Genomic DNA, 17433 nt, shown 5'->3' with positions numbered 1-17433 from the left:
AGGTTTGCAGTTGGCAGTTTTTAGTTTCACTGTCCACGTTAATGGCAGCCTAAATAACGGAGAACTAACTGACGCATCGTCAACTGAGCGGTGTGACTAAATCAGTGACCTCTCCAAGGGATTTTAGTACTGGTTTGTGCTTCTGATGGGCTTTTGCATGTACCCTTCAGTTATGGTAAGAGGATTACGGATTGAGCTAACCCTTGGGGTGTGTGAGAGCTTATAAGCAGAACATGTTTGATAGCCTGAAGACCCGCGGTTACTAGAAATGTGGGCACACCAAACATCTGTGATAGAACACTCCACATAAATTAGAAAGAGCTGCTGTGACAACCTTATTGTGAATTATTCAGGGCTGTTCAAGTTGATGATGTAGATCTCCATTTATTGACATGGAGAGATGGCCACAATATATTGCTAAGTGAAGGAAGCACTAATGATGATGTACAATCATTCCATATTTATATCTGTATCTAGTCCTAGATGTGAGGATATTCTCCAAGATGCTAATAGCAGCTGTCTGTAGGTGATAAAATTTGGGGTAATTTTTTTTCCTTTACTTTTGTTTTTATGTTTTTTTGGGTAAGGTTTGATTTTTATTTTTGCAGTGAGCGGTTATTATTTTTACAGTCAGAAAAAGAGAACAATGAAGCTACTTTCAGTTTGAAAAAAATAGTTGGAAATAAAAAGTCTTATTAAAAAAACTTCATATTTCCTAAAAAACTCTTACTATAAAATAAACAAAAACAAAAAGCAAACTCTTGCATGAACACAGGAAAAAATCTTTCAACCGTCTCCATAACTGAGCCATATTATAATGTGCTGATGACAGGAGTCAAAGGAACAAGGGAAGCCTTTTTGAGGAGGAACATATGTGAAATCAAGATCTCCTGACCACACGTGGATACTATGCATACTTTTAAAGCACCACAAGTATGAAGTATCCTTTGATTATCATTTTAATCCAAGCTTTTGATAGCAGTTGACTTACAGGTAAGTATTTCTAATTCCATAGCTTATAGGACAAGAGAGAAAAAAAACAAAAACTTCCCATCTCTGGTAGCAAAGAAATGGTGACTTCATTCACCACAGCAGTTTCTGTTGCAAGAAAGAGACATAGGCTATTGATCACAGTACAACTCACACTTTATTCCATCGTGATTGGTATACTTGTAGGATCAGTACAGCAAGAGACTAAAATCAGTGCAGAATTTCTCTGGACTAAAGGACCGTGAAAGGCATTACTGGTTTTGGCACACAGAGTGGATAACCATACACTGGCTGTAACAGGATGGTCAGTATGATAAAATGCACGAATCTAACACCACGTGGAAATCATGTCTGAGTTCTGCAGAATGTAAAGGAGTAAATAATTACGAAGACTAACATGCAACTCTAAATAAGTCACATTGTTCATCTACAGACTATTTCTCCCCTTCTAGATGAAGAGATGGCCTTAGTAGCCTGTTCACAGTAGCTTAAAAGAGCAATCAATACACAGTAGAGAGATCTGCCTGCTGATTTCTATAGCAATTCATCACAGTTGAAGAAATAATGCTAAATCATGTACTTTCTCTATATTGTCCTTAGTAAGTTGAATCTTACTGACCAAGTGATTCTGACTCAACTTTTATTTACTTAAATACAATCTCTAATGTCTTTATAATGTCAAAAAGCAGTTTCTGTTAGCTTTTCCTTATAAATCACAATGGACAAGAGGGGAACCTAGGTAACGGGGTAGCGGGTTGCCTTTCCTCTTCAAAGATAATATGATGCTGATGAGTACACCAAAGAAATAATACTACTATGCTGCAAATATTTTAGGTTTCCACATCAGCATATCACAGAGAGAGTCCAAAGAAGCCAGCCTTGTAGGTGATGTAGCAGTGCAGAATAAGATTCTGTAGAAGAGGCACATAGATGCTAAGTGATTTCTTGAGACAAAGAGAAGGAAAGATGGAAAGATGAAAAGAAAAGGAAAAGTGAAAACAGCCTTCTGTAGAACAAATGGTTCAAAAGAAAAATTGATTCACTTGCAATTTACTAAACATAATAGAGAACAGTTCTTTAGTTTGGAAAGCTAGAAATAAAGATATTGGAAATTATATGCCAGTTAGCTGTACTATTAAGACTGAAGTGGCTGATTGAGTGAGTTTTCCTGTGGTTGTTTTTGAGGGAGGATTTCTGTTTTTGCCAGCATAGGGCCGGATTTAACCCCAAAGGGCAACCATAACTACTGAGGACAATTTTTCTTTATTAACTTGGGCATGTGGGTAACATTCATTCTCTCTGTGGTAAAAACATATTATTCACCCATGATGAGACAGTTGGAAATATGCCAGTGACCAAGATACGTTTCAGTCATAGGATGCATGAAATTAGATATTTGAATGTGATATGAATATTAAAGTCAAGCAAAAAGAAAAAGAAGGAGGAGAAGGAACTTCTTCTAAGTCTGACATAAAATGATCGAATAAATGAAAAAAATAGTAGTTAAGGTTGTCTTGATTTGTTCAGAGGTTTCTCACTTCCATTTGTTCAGGGGGAGATGAAATGAATGAAGGTATTCTCTCTTGGTCACCAAACATGAGGAATGTCTGATTACAAACACGTTAGGTGAGCCTAGCAAGACGTGAAGTAGCATTCCTTAAACTCCCTGAATCTTAATCTTAGCCATAGGCAATACAGGAAAGGTGGAGATGACTGGGAAGTTTGATAACATGCCTGGATCAGTCACCATTCCTTGGAAAGTACCATTTCCCTGGTCTGCTAAAAGACTGATTCTTTCATTTAAGTAAAAGACAACCATCTCTCCCTTCACTGCGGCATTGTTCTTTGTTAAGAGATTCGTGTCAGTTTAAGGTTGTGTAATTGGAAGGCTACAGAGGAGAGAAGTTTTAATTGAATTCCACAGTAAATATTCACGGATATTTCAAAGTAGAAGTGTCCATTGTCTGCGGCTGATTTCAAGCACCAAGCCTATCACTTCCTGAACATGCTCCATCTGGCTCGCACTAGACCATCAATAATCATTTTTAGATGTAATGTCTCTTTTGAAAGAAATAACTCTGTAGGTCAGCAAAAAAATAACTCTGTAGATTAAGGGGTAGAAGCCGGGAAACAGGGTGAGTCACAATGGGGGGAAATGAAAGTAAATTGAAAGAAAAAAATAAGTCTATTCCCCAAGGTCTGTATATGGCCAGTAATAAAGCAAAAATGCATGGAATGTGACTTAAAGACTTTCTAAAGTGTTGTACTCATGGGGTGTGTCCAAGCTTCTTGATCTGCAACCCCCTAGCAACCATCTGGTGCTGAATTCACCTTCCTAGGTGTGGTGCCCTACTTCTTCTAGAATTTAGATCTCTGGGGCAAACCCCACTGGGATGTGCCTCTGTGCAGTGAACTCTCCCCCAAACAGCCGCTCTGATTTTGGTCACGGTTCTGCTGAGGGGCCTGTTTGACCCTCTGGGGGAAAGTGGTGGTGGCGGCAGATGTAGCGGCGAGGCAGAAAGACTGCTGGCAGACAGGGTCGACCTGCAGGAAGATGTGCAGAAGGCAAGACCCCGGATTCTACCCAAGGTCGAGGTGACTGTGATAGAAGTGGGAAAGTTTTCATACTTCAGATGGAAACAAAGAGGGAAAGGAGGAGGATCCACAGACCAGGGAATTTCATAGGAGCCAAAGATAATTAATGATATACAGAAAGAAAATCCAGCTTAGCTGACTGATCAAAAAGACATTCTTCGGTTTATATTGGCAAATAAACAATTTTCACACTGATAATACAAACACTAAAATGAGTGTTTCCTTACAATTATTAATCACATTTGAATAATTCATTAGCTCTATATTTTCTAGATTGCTTAATTCATTGAGCAAATCCACAGTTTAGGTACCACCTCGAGGGGAGGGGCTGGGGGAGGTGCAGAACGAAGCAATTAAATTTAGAATTGTAGACCAGTGTTAGTAGCAGAGTGGCATAAAAGATTGTCAATGAAAACGGTAGGAATGGGTACAGTTATCGGCCTTACGAGTGCAGTATTGCCGGCAACAAGGGAGGGACTGCGACTCAGGACTCTACTTTCTTGTTAATTAAAATCGAGCAGCAGGTCAGCAGCCCGTCCACCTTTTCCATTTCAGAATGGCTCACGGGGATCAGCATATGGTCCTTCAGCTTTTCATAAACCTGCAGGAGGAATCAAGGAAAAGTAGAGAAGAAGGCTTATGTTTCTGCCTCTGTCTTCCCTGGCCCCCAGGCCCACTCCCTCCACCTGGGGTAGAGGATTCATTTAACTTGTAAGTTTAGGCTTTTCACCCATTGAACCCCAAGATATGCATGGAACCAAGACCACACACGTGTCTACAGCGATACCCAGAGAGCTAGCAGCATTGGTTAACCACTAGCTCTATGCTCTAACCTCAAAGCCAAAGATGTGTCAGAAATGTGGTTGTTACTAGAAAGGCCTTTACTCTGCCCTTGTCATTGCTAGATTAAGTGATATATGAAAGTTGGTGGACGTGTTTACAGGCTGAGTAGGACTCTCTCTCCACGCTTCAAAACCCTCTCAACTATCATGTTCCTTTCCTTAATAAGACCATTGGAAACACTTGACAAAGTATAATTTAAGTGAAGGGTTTCAGGTCAAACTGCTTTTAAATTACAGGTGTGTGAATTTTAGAGCATCTTCTGACACAAATAGAAAGCAAGCATGTGTCAAACCTTCAAATTAACAGTCCACAGATTTTTTCTCTGATGATAAAACAAAGAACATTTTTTTTTTAAAAAAAGGCAAAATCACTTGAAAATACACTGCCTAAAAACAATCTACCATGCTTCTGTAGGATGTACTTTGGTACAGTGGTTAATTAAGAGTGCTGGAACCACACAGAGTTGGGTTCCAGCCCCAGTTCTGCCAACTTACTGCTCCAAGTGTAATTTCGGTCAAGTGGCATCGCCTTGGGATTATTTCTCTGTAAGACTGGAGTAATAACAGCACCCTCACAGGGCTGCTGTAAGGAATGAATAAGATAGTACATGCGGTGTGCCTGGCACAGGGGAAGCACTCAATAAATATGATGTTACTGTTTTTTGGTGGTAGACCCAGGGCTGAATTCAGAAGCAGTTAATGATCATCTCGTTATCGGATGATTGATGTGGCTGAAGGGGTACGAATGATCCAGAGCTGTGTTTCTCCAAGTGAGTTCAGTGACCAGGGTGCTTACTGACATGGCAGATTCTAGGGTGGGGAGGTCTAGGAACCTGTATTTTTAACAACCCTAAGGCACATTAAATTGTGAGACCTACTATTCATCTGAGAGCTGGTTAAGCCCCAGTCCAGGGGGTCAGGGGTCCTATATTTTCCTCAGGTTCACACTTTCAGCCATGGAAGAAGAAAAAAAAAAAATCTATTTATCCTCTTCCCCTGCTCTCTTTTTAATCTGCTGAAGGGGATCTTTCCTGACTAGGAGGATAAGCCTAGTAATTATACAGTATTGCATACTTAAAAGGTAGCATAAACTATTTTCTAAAAGTTTTAAAGTTTAAGATTGAAAGAAAAGAGAGAGAGATCAGTGGTTACTAAGACTCTTCTGTAATGCTTACTATAAATATCTTGCTCCTCTGGACAGAGATGAACATACTGAAATGCCTAAAAAAGATATGAACACTTGAAGGATCTATGGACCAACACCCTTAATCTGCTTGGTATGATTAAATTGAAATTACCAAAGTACACAGATGAGACTGGCAGAGTGCCCTGAAAGACTGGGAAGATTTTCTCAGACCAGGAAGGAATTCCATACGGAGGGGGCAATTCCCTGGCTGGAACATAAATGCAGAGCTGCTTGGAGGGACCAGTTGGCTGGTTCCAAGTGTGCTGTATTTATATTTCTTCTTGTTCTATCCTTTCAGGCCTTTGTTGCCTAGGATGTGTAGCCCCTGCTTTTGAGCACCCTTCTCTTTGGGTCATTCCTACTTCTCTGACTGAAGAAACAAATGACCCTCTGATGAGGGGCAGCTTAGATTTGTCAGAAAACAATGAGGCAGTTGGCCATCTAATTGTAGGTCTCTATGCTTAATGAGCATGTCAGTGTCAAGAAGTACATTTAATCAAAGCTGGAGCACAGACTTGGGAGATCCAAATACTCATTTGAAAAGGTCTGAATACCAGGCATGATCATCTCAATTACTTTGCATGCATTAGTGACCAATGACACTAACGAGAAGAGCAAGTTAAATAAACTTGCCTTCGGCCCTAAATTATGTTATCCTTGTACATTTTGGAGATTAATCCTTTGTCAGTTGCTTCATTTGCAAATATTTTCTCTCATTCTGAGGGGTGGGATAGGGAGGGTGGGAGGGAGGGAGACGTAAGAGGGAAGAGATATGGGAACATATGTATGTGTATAACTGATTCACTTGGTAATAAAGCAGAGACTAACACACCATTGTAAAGCAATTATACTCCAATAAACATGTTAAAAAAATCATATAAAATAAATAAATAAATTATGTTATCCTTTTGGCTTTCCTAATGATGTGTATAGGGGAAAAGGAAGCCCTATTATTTGTCACTCTATTGTGAAAAAAATCCCTAGGCAGGAAGGCTGCAAAGGGAGGCCTACTCAGCTGCTGTGGCAAGAAGGACTTTTTTTTTTACCTTTGCACTTTCTGGATACTCTTCTGGGGTTCGGTGCAGCAAGACGTGGCCTTTATTGGGGATATTTAGATATAAGCAGTTTGCGGCCGTGTCATCAGGCACAGTGAGTTTGTCGTAGCGGTGGTCACTCATCTGTTGCATGATCTATAACGAGAAACAAAGCAGGCCTAAGCAGAGCGTCTCCCACACTTGCCAACAGAAGGAGGGCAGTGTGGTGGGATAAAAGCTTGCAATCCATACCTAAGAATGTTCCTCTGTGTTGAAGTTCCTGTCTATTACCTCTAGACACTTAGAACCAAAAGAGGAAAACTGGATGTAGCTACGATTCTTTGGAAGAATTGTAAGGGTTCTTCTTGTTCTTTTAAAAGTACGTGTTTGTCTCTAAGTTTTCCGGACGCGCAGGCTCAGCGGCCATGGCTCACGGGCCTTGCCGCTGCGCGGCATGTGGGATCTTCCCGGACCGGGGCACGAACCCGTGTCCCCTGCATCGGCAGGCGGACTCTCAACCACTGCGCCACCAGGGAAGCCCAGTCTCTAAGCTTTTAAGGGTTTTAAAACGATTATTTGTTTCATAAGATCTATCAGAAAGACACATAGACAAAAGGCCCAGCTGGGGTTTTGATGATATCCTCAGCTGAGTAAGCAGGGCTGCTCTGGTCTATAGGGAAAAAGGATCATAGCAGTAATCAGAATGGTCGGTAGCAGTAATCAGAATGGTCAGTTAACTGATTTAGCAATAACTGCACACACACACACACACACACACACACACACAAACATAATTTCCTCTTCTCGGTACATTTAAATTGAATTCACTTGTCTGTTGGCAGGTGCTGCCCTTAATACAATGAACATAAAAATCCCTTGGGGAGAATGTTAAAATCATATTCCAAGGCCATGCCCCCAGGGATTCTGGTTTGGCAGGTTTGAGGTGAGGCATAATAATTTGTATTCTGAAGCCCTCCAGGTAATTCTGAGGCAGATGGTCCCTGGACCACACTTGGAGAAAAACTGACTTAGCAGGTCCATTCATCAAATGAAGGGTTTATTAGTACCTTAGTATAAAATAACTTAAAGATAAGACAAAAATGAATTCTGCAAAGAACTTAAAATATTGATATCTCATCTTCAGCCCCTCAACAAATTAAAACAAAAATGCAAAGAACAACCTTCCCCATTCCCCTGCACCCCTCCCCCACGCCAAAAATATCCAAACATTAAAAACAAAAACAAGTATGATTTTGGGCTTACTCATGTAGACTCTTTCCATTCTTTATCATTATCTATATGTTTTAAGGAATCTGTCAAAATGTCATGCCATGGAGGTATAAGAAGATCTTTTCACTGTCTGGTTCTAATCTATCTTTCCAGCTAGGTCTTCCTTTGCCCCTCAAGATTTGTGTGGAAATGGGCCTCATATTATAGGACCCCAGAGTTAGGTCTCTTGTCTACCAAGTCATGGAGGCACTGAACAGTAAGATTTACGGTGTGGAAGAGCAGAAGAGACGCCACGCTCCCTGCAGAAACTTCACTCCCAAGAGGATGTGAAGAGTACAGATGGTAAGGCCTTCTTGACTCACCAATCAGGTAATCCATTCTCTTCTCCAAGTGGGGAATATGTCAAGAGCAGACAGAAACCAGGAATAATATGATAATGGAACATCCTTCACATAGAAGGAAACATCAAGAGTGGGGATGAGCTTAAGCACTATATCAAAGGCTCAGAGACACAAAGATAAACAGACATAAATCCAGTTTTTGAAGAGGTCACAGGCTAATGGAGGAGACTGTCAGACAAATAGACAATTATATTACAATAAGAACAGGCAGAGCACCATGCTAAACATTTTACATTTATTACTGAATCCCCAAATTCCCATTTTACAGATGACGAAGTTGGACTGAGAGAGGTCAAATAACTTGCTCAAGGTCATAATTGTAGATTTAAACCCAGATCTGTGCAACTCAAAACTTTATTAATCATCTCACTTTGCTCTTTCTTGACTTCCAGAGCTGCAGCAAAATCTCTCTCCTACAAACTACCATATCATCTACTTTTTCACACTAATTTGCTACTTTAAATTTATGGTCAAAATTAATCATGGTACCATTCATTCTCTTTTTGTGTGTAATCCTGTTATGACACGGTACAGTTTCGACTTGACTGGACATCTCTTTCGCACTTTTTTTTTTTTTTTTTTTTTTGCGGTACACAGGCCTCTCACTGTTGTGGCCTCTCCCGTTGTGGAGCACAGGCTCTGGACGCGCAGGCTCAGTGGCCATGGCTCACGGGCCCAGCTGCTCCGTGGCATGTGGGATGTGGGATCTTCCCGGACCGGGGTACGAACTCGTGTCCCCTGCATTGGCAGGCGGACTCTCAACCACTGCGCCACCAGGGAAGCCCTTCTTTCGCACTTTTTAATGTAAATTGTTCCCCGAGGGGATAGGCCCATAGGGTGGATCACCCACGGGTGGGGTGGGTTCTTCCTTAGAGCCCAGCCTGAGAAACCTTGTATCTGTTCAAGGACATGGACAATTTAGAACTATTATAAGCAAATTAACAACATATTCAATTTAGCCCTCTTTATCAAATGGATGTGCCCAAAAATAATATGAAGAGGCTTGTTTACGAGAAAATTTCCAGACGCAAGTAGCTCTCCTCTATTATGAATTGCTATTTAATTATATCTTAGGCAGACTTTCTTTTGGCTGCTTTCAAAAAAAAAATAATAGTAGCTTCCCTTTATTATTGTGTAGGAGGGGACACATTAAGACGGTGAACTCTGGAAAGAGACCTGGGTTTAAGTCTCTGCTGTATCCTTTGTGAGCTATAGAAATTCAAGCTTTTTTTTGACTTCTTAGTTTCCTCATCTATAAAATTGGGATAATAATAGTCTTTGACATACTTATTGTGAAAGATAAGTGAAGATAATGAATATAATTAGGCGCTGTACTAAGCCCTTAATTAGCTGCTAGTATTTTATGACAGCATGACCAGACAAACAAGGTTCAGGTTTCCAGTCTGCAGTCCCATCTACTGTTTTGGCAAGCTTTGCCCTTTAACCTCACACTTAAGATAGCCTGTTCTGAGATAAAGAAATCACCTATGGCTCTTAGTACAAGATGAGTTGAAAGAGAAAGAAGCATAGCCACACCTCATAAGCCTTGACTATAACTTCAATGGTCCCATGAGCAGCCCAGCAAATTCCCCACCTCTCAGTCTGACTCATGCATGTCCGGTGGTGACTATGAAGCAGAAACATGGAATGTTATACATTCCAGAGGAAGTGTTATCAAGGATGTTATCACTGCTGGCTTTTTGTTTATCAGTGAAGGAACAAACTAGAATCTCCAAGGTTGCAGAGAAACCTACCTCAGAAAGTGCCCATTTTCTCTGGAATAATAGGCACTGAATCCTTCTTTTCCTGGTGTGCTTTATTTACCCGGCCTTCAGCTCTCTCCATGTTCCCTCCCATCTCCCCACATCCTAGCTTGAACAATACCACTCCCCTCCCATGTGCTTCATTTGTTGTTCTCCAGTTGATGGTATTTCTGTGAAATTCTAATTGCTGTTTTCCTCACTCTTTAATGTTTCTCTCTCTTCTGGGCCTTATATTTATAATTTATAACTTCTGGTGGGAACATTCCAAAAATTACTGACATAAGGTCAGTACCCAACCTAGCACTGTTTGAGGATAGTTTCATTTTTTTCATCACTGTGAGGAAAGGAGTTATAATATTCTTAGAGCGGAAATAATTTAATGCTGGGAATACATAAAGTCATTCACTGATAAATTCTATTGAGAGATACTCTTAAAATAAATGTCTTAACAAAACCACCAAAGCCACCTTAGGAGAAGCTTTTCAAATAATTTATCAAGACCGCATGGTTATCATTTTAAGACAGGTTAAAATCTGTGCCAAAAGAAATGACTTTTAATACTAGAACAGACCCTGTGTGGAGCAGTGAGTGGCTCTGCTTAACTGTGGAAAGAAAAATACAAAAGCTCTGTCAGGCGTAGTCTTTCTAAACTAAAAGGATTTAGGAAGTGGTAACTATAGATAATAAACAAAAAATACATTTTTTCCATGAAAAAGCTAAAGGTGTTTATTCTGAACACAAAGGGTTTCTCTCTTTTGGGACAAAGAACAGGTTTTTCTTTTCCTGTTAGTGACTGTTTTTCTTTCTCTTATATGTTGTTATTGTCTGAATAAGACAGCTTGCATTTATTTATGGCTGGGTTCAGAAGACACACATATATACACAATGCAGGGCGCTTGCCATCCAGAGGGGAATACACAGAAAAAGGTTCAGGAGACTGTGTGTCTCTCTAGCATCTCTCCCCTGTGGTGTTGGAATGGCACTGCGAGGATGTGAGGATGTGCTCCCGGCCCGCCTGGCAGGGCATCACCTCAAAGAGCTCAGGCTCCCAGGGACAGAGCCAGAGCGAGGCAGAGGAACAGGGTCTGCTTCCGCTTTGTGGATGCACAGAAGCCTTTGTTAAAAGATGAGTATCATTTCAAATATTCTGAGAATGTGGCTCCTAGGCTGTTTAGTTCCATGTCCCAACATTTTTTCCTAAAAAGGGGTGGAGGCAGTGTATTGCTCCAGAGCTGTGTGTAAAGTGTTCTTTTAACACCGGGGGCTATACTTCCTGCTTCTGGCTGCGCTGGGAGCCAGCACGGAAAGGAGAAAACCGCTAATCCGTCCCCATGCCACAAGTTCCCGAGAGGCCCCGGACTCCGGGTAACACGCAGCAGTTCTACAGGGCTTTGGGGGAGTATCTGAGAGGTTAAGTCGCTGCTCTAAATGTCTCTTCTGATTTCTGCAATTTCCCGAAGGAGTTATTCCACTTTGTGTAAAGGAGAGTAATTATTGAATATCATCAGGACTGGATACAATTGGTGTTCCGTTCAATTCAACTGTCCTCTTGGAGCGCCCCCTTCAGGCCGGGCGCGATGGCAGTGGGAGGTGGGAACAGGAAAGAGATGCAAAGGTAACTTGGTCACGGATTCTGCCTTCAGGAGATGATAATCTATAATTTAAGGAAGGTCAAGGGTAAACTAGCAGTAAAAAGAAAGTCAGCCTCACTCCTGACAGAGGCATCTCTTTAACGAAGAAGGCATGCAGCCGTGCGAGGAAACGGCTCTGAGAATCATCTTGGCCACGTTGTGGTGGTCTGTTACACAGCTGCTGGTTTGGAGGAACCGGCCTTGCTCCCCAGAGGGGAGCTGTCACAAAACAGAGTGGGAAATGTCTGGCTTCCAGCCCAAGATGATTTGCATGGCTAGTTGCATTAACAACCAGGCATTTCCGGCAGTTCCCAACGTTTCTGGGAATTTTCTCATCCAAAAGTCTGGAAGGCAGTTTCATTCTCCCACTTGTTACTCATGGTTTCTTTGTAGTACATCAATTATTCTGAAAAAATTCCCAGGCTATGTTGTTTCACAGAACAATGTTGGATGCATTGGTCAAATACCGAAGCAAAGTTATATAGAACGTATTTAAAGATGTTTAGGAAACAGAGCACATTTTTGGCTTGCTCATAATTGATCTTCCTATGAAATATACATATGTATTCATCTCAGTGTATCAAAATGGAGCCAACTCAAAAAAGAAACTCATTATAGATTCTATTGAGATATACAATATATGATGCTCAAGTACACTTTTCATTGCTCCTGAATATCTAGAATCATTCATACATTTATTTATCCACCCATCCATCAACAGTTCATTGAGAGTCTGACAATACACCAGGCATCAAGTCCTTGCAGTCCTTTTAAGGCTGAGTCAAACAGCTATGAATAACATTCTAGAATTGATATCATGTTTTCATTTTTTAATGGTTTTTCCATGGATCAGCTCAAAATGAACATAACCTGAGAGAGGTTGTCTTTTAAACAACCTCTCTGAATTGATGGGCTGTGATCCTAAGAATGAGGTTACATGGTTCTTTTTAGTTAAATCTGGGCAAACTTTCAATGCCAAATATTCCCTTCCAAGCTAGATGACATTTCCTCCACATATTATCTCATGTTTGGAGCTGCTGCTTCACTCAGATCATATGGCACACGTGAAAATGTAGAGGAAAGAATTCTTCTACTATTCAAACTACAACCACAAGTCACATAAACCATTTCTGCAAGGAATCTTCAAACACAGTGGTTTCTGTGGAAGGCTGGGAAAAACCCCCCATACTCTTACAGGACCACTCTGAGCTCTGCGGAGGGCTGGGGAGCAGGGCATGGGCAGAAGGAACAAGGGGAGCTTCTACGGGTAATCACAGCCCTGATTTAAGTTTTTGACTCAAGGAGTGGAGAGGAAAAAAATCAGACCAAAGTACTTCCAAAATGCAAAGTCTGGCATCCTACCTTCCCTTCTTACCCCTGCCATGCTTCTCTAAGACTAGTTCTGTAGCAGAAGCAAATATCCCACAGTCTTATTCTTAGTCTTGAATAAGTACAGTAGACAGCTGCCTACTTGGCTACTGAGGTCATGCCCTGGCTATGTTTCTTCAGATACCTGCACCCTAAATTCAGCTCCTAAAATCTCATCATCAAAAATTAACTTCCTTGGGTATTGGGAGCTGGGTGATCTTTCAGTTTCCCCCTGGGTCATTCAATAGCAAGAAAGAATTGGAATGTTTATTGAGCTATCTTCTCTTTATTGATGGTTTATCTATCTTCACTTATTTCTTTCTTTAACAATTCATTTTACCGATAAGAAAGCCAAGGTTCAGATAATTCAGTAATTTTTCCAAGGTCACACATTAAGACAGAAATCCAGGATTCAGGTCCAGGTGAGTCAGCCTCCAAACGCCCACCTTTTTACTTCACACCAATCTACCACCTTGACATTAGCCCTTGAAAGATTAGACTCGGAGCTCACTAACTGACAGCCTGTGGGCTAATTTTTCTTGTAGATACAATTTAGTTGACGTGCACATATATTGAAAAGTTTGCATTTAAGTGCATCTCAGACAGAGAAGGTCTGGCCTCTGAAGTCATCCGAGTTTGCTACTAGACTACATAGGTTGGTTTCCAGAGCTAGCTACTCTATTTTTTAAGTAGATGAAGGAAGAGCAAAGCCTTTGGGAATGGAAAAAGACAGTGGGTGAAGAGGCATTATCACCTCTAGAGCAGTAGAGAGGTAAGCTCCAAGGTAAGAGATGAGAAACGGCCAAACACACACACTTTGCAATGATGCCCAGGACCAGCCCTGTTCACTCAGACCCCACCACTGGTGGATTAATGCTTAGTCTCTGTATGAGCAAATGATTCCTTGGTTATCTCATCAGTAAGGCACACATTCAAACATTTTCCTTGCAATAATTGTAACTGTTTTGCTTTGAGACATTCAAAATCCTCTACCCAGTCTGCTTGGCCATTTGTGAAAGGGTTGCCTGGGAGTTAGGGAAGAGTCTATGCACAGGAAAGAGCATTCTTTTTTTCTGGAATAGTGTGAAGAAAATCATCATTGGGACTTTCAACTATATCCCTCTACCTAACTGTACTCTTAGCCTGGGCGCCGAACAAAAAAGTCTTTAGCATATGTTTGGTGCCCTGAGATCTTCAGCTCCAGGCAATAGTGTGCTGGTAAATATGGGGGAAAACATATGCATAATATACCTACAGAAGTTTATTATACATTTTACTGATATAAAGGATGGGTAGCATCCTTTACAATTTATAAATAATAATAAAAATTTCAATACTCTTGACTATAAATTTCATATTGTCAATTGATTCTCACAGAATGCTTCTGTTGATTTTTGCAGAGCTCGTGCGTTTGAGGCCAACCTAATAGTTGCAATTGACAAATCACTGTAGTTCCAACATGGCTGCTGGTTGATATTTTGTTTACACTAATGAGTAAGACAAATGAAACAATGAAGATATATATTGGAACTTTACTTGTTTGGCAATGATGTGAGGGACTTCTCTGCTGAAGTGCATAGTAGTTTCTGAATACTGGAAGACTATTTCCTCATTTTTCCCTCAATGTAATGGCTATACACATGACACATCTTTTTTTTTTTTTTTTTTGTGGTACGCGGGCCTCTCACTGCCGCGGCCTCTCCCGTCGCGGAGCACAGGCTCCGGACGTGCAGGCCCAGCGGCCATGGCTCACGGGCCCAGCCGCTCGGCGGCATGTGGGATCTTCCTGGACCGGGACACGAACCCGCGTCCCCCGCACCGGCAGGTGGACCCCCAACCACTGCGCCACCAGGGAAGCCCTATTACCTTTGTTTTTAATGAAATTTCTTTAATCATAAGTTTATGTAATCTGATTTTTAATAATGGATGTGTTTAACAACCAGCTGTCAAAATTCCCCAAAATGTAACAATTGACCCTGGTAAGCTAGTAGAAGCTGGCTCCAGAAAACCGCTGCCCTACACAGGGGACTTCATGGTTCTACAAGACTTGGTTCCTGAATTTCAGCAGAAGTTGGCTTTTCATAGAAAGTTACCTTAAGTCACTCTCTACCTTCTTTGTTAGTACCAAGGATAACTTTAGTTTTAAAACCTGGTTCATGTAACTCTTGCTTTCTCATGGGCAAACAATATTTGGGGGTTAGCCTTCAATGAGCTTATGAAAAACACTGACGGTATAAGTTATCATGAATACTTAAAAGGAAGGAGAGCAAATTGGATTTGCTAAATAGGAGCCTAAATTCAATGAAGTTCTCAAACATATAAGCGAGGATGACTGATTGGAAGCTTAAAGTCTGAATGTCCTACGTATAAAGAGGAAATGAGAATTCATGGTTTGCATTCTTAAACTTGGCTCCAATTTAAATTATTGTTTCTCCTTTTACATCCCTTTCATTTCCAGTTATGTTATTTTGCTATGCTTCATGCATCTTTGTAAGTCGCTTTTACAAAATGAGGGGCAGTATGATTACATAATTTCGAACCGTTTTTCTAAAAACATGTTTTTAAATTATAAACCAAAATACAAATTATAAACAATAAAAAACATAAGTTTCTTGTACAAGATTCAAATATGAAAAATTAAAAATTCTATTGGACTTAACACAACTATATACATTTGTCAAAGCTCACTGAATTGCACATTTAAAGCTTGTGAATTTTACCGTATGGAAATTATATTTCAATAAAGCTGATTTATAAAAAAAGATGGGGCTTCCCTGGTGGCGCAGTGGTTGGGAGTCTGCCTGCTAGTGCATCGGACACAGGTTCGAGCCCTGGTCTGGGAGGATCCCACATGCCGCGGAGCGGCTGGGCCTGTGAGCCACAACTGCTGAGCCTGCGCGTCTGGAGCCTGTGCTCTGCAACGGGAGAGGCCACAACAGTGAGAGGCCCGCGCACCGCGATGAAGAGTGGCCCCCACTTGCCGCGACTGGAGGGAGCCCTCGCACAGAGACAAAGACCCAGCACAGCAAAAATAAATAAATTAATTAATAAACTCCTACCCCCAACATCTTCTTTAAAAAAAAAAAAAAAAAAGATGAAGTCCTGTTTCTCCCCCTCTATCCCATCTTTCTCTTTTCTCTTCTCCCTTTCCCTATGGGAAACCACTATTAAGTTTGACGTGAGTCCTTCAGATCATTTTTTACACATATACATACTTAAAACAAAACCTGTTTATCTCCCACGGAACTTGTCAGTGAAGGAGCCTGAACATCTCAATTTCTAGGGGTCCCAAAGTCCACTTCTCTCAAAGTCTGGTAACAAAAGCCTCTGCAGGTTTTGTACTCGTGAAGGCAATTTCTGTGTTTGTCTTACAGTTATGACATTTTTGCCCATAAGTAGTTCCAATGCGTGTAAATAATGTTACACAAAAACTGAATAAATACTGGGATTTTATACAGCTATTTAATTCCCTCCTACTGAAGAACACTCTTGCTGTCATGAGCTACTTGATCTTCAGAAGTCACTGCTGTCGCTAAATGCATCAGGGATAAAAGCACCTTAACTGTGATATGCTCAGAAACTGACATTTCTGTGAAACAGGGGTGACAAAGCTCATTCGCGTTTTAGGATGGGTTTTCTTAACCTCAGCACTATTGACATTTGGGGCTGGATAATTCTTTGTTGTGAGGACCGTCCTGTGTATTGTAGGATATTTAGCAGCATCCCTGTCTTCTACCCACTACATGCCAGAAGCATCCACTTCCCCGCCCCCCACATTATGACAAAAATACCTGCAGATATTGTTGGATGCTCCCCTGGGCGGGAGGGAGGGGCAAATTTGTCTCTGGTTGAGAACCACTGTTTTTAGGAGAAAGCTATCAAATCTATTCATATTTTAAAAGAAGACCAGATACTTATGGGAGACAGCAGGAAAAACAACCAGAAAAAGAAAGAGAGAGAAATCAAACTTCCAAATAAGTATACCATTTACTCTTCTATTCTTCCTCTGAGTTAATAAGATCCCTGATAAGAAATGGATTGGTATTTAAGAAAAACACTGCTGTCCCCACATATCCTGTACAAGAAACCCAAATCCCCTGTAAATGACAACCAAACCACGGCTGATGAAGAGAGCAGCCGTCCTCACCTCACCTGCTCTTGTGTGGGGAGCTACCTGGGCTCTCTGCATTTCAGGTTTTACGTTTCTGAAATGGGGAGGAGAAATCGTGGTTTCCTTCTGATTTGGCCTTTGTTAGTGTCAGACAGTGAATGCTGATAAGGTACTCTGAGAACTTGGGAAAGTGATGTCATTTTATCAAGCCCACTTCTCTTTTATGGAGGTTCGGAGAGATAAAAAATTAAGTGACTTACCTCAAATCACGCAAAGGTAGTG

At 41.1% G+C, this 17433-nt stretch overlaps 1 protein-coding gene across 2 annotated transcripts in view; it reads right to left on the bottom strand.

The window, feature by feature from the left end:
* Positions 1-1128: 1128 nt before the first annotated feature.
* Positions 1129-17433, bottom strand: part of DDAH1 (dimethylarginine dimethylaminohydrolase 1) — a 154668-nt gene continuing 138363 nt past the window's right edge. For both annotated transcript variants that reach the window (XM_004262975.3, XM_004262977.3), the window contains exons 5-6: positions 6660-6803; positions 1129-4186 (exon numbers count right to left, since the gene is read on the bottom strand). In XM_004262975.3, coding sequence (XP_004263023.2) covers positions 4070-4186; positions 6660-6803 — 261 coding nt within the window. In that variant the 3' untranslated portion in view covers positions 1129-4069. The remainder of the gene's footprint in view (positions 4187-6659; positions 6804-17433) is intronic.

The sequence above is a fragment of the Orcinus orca genome, chromosome 1 (genome assembly GCF_937001465.1).
Source record: "Orcinus orca chromosome 1, mOrcOrc1.1, whole genome shotgun sequence".
NCBI classification, from domain to species: Eukaryota; Metazoa; Chordata; class Mammalia; order Artiodactyla; family Delphinidae; genus Orcinus; species Orcinus orca.
The sequence above is the reverse complement of the archived record's forward strand: the minus strand, read 5'-3'. Positions and strand labels throughout refer to the sequence as shown.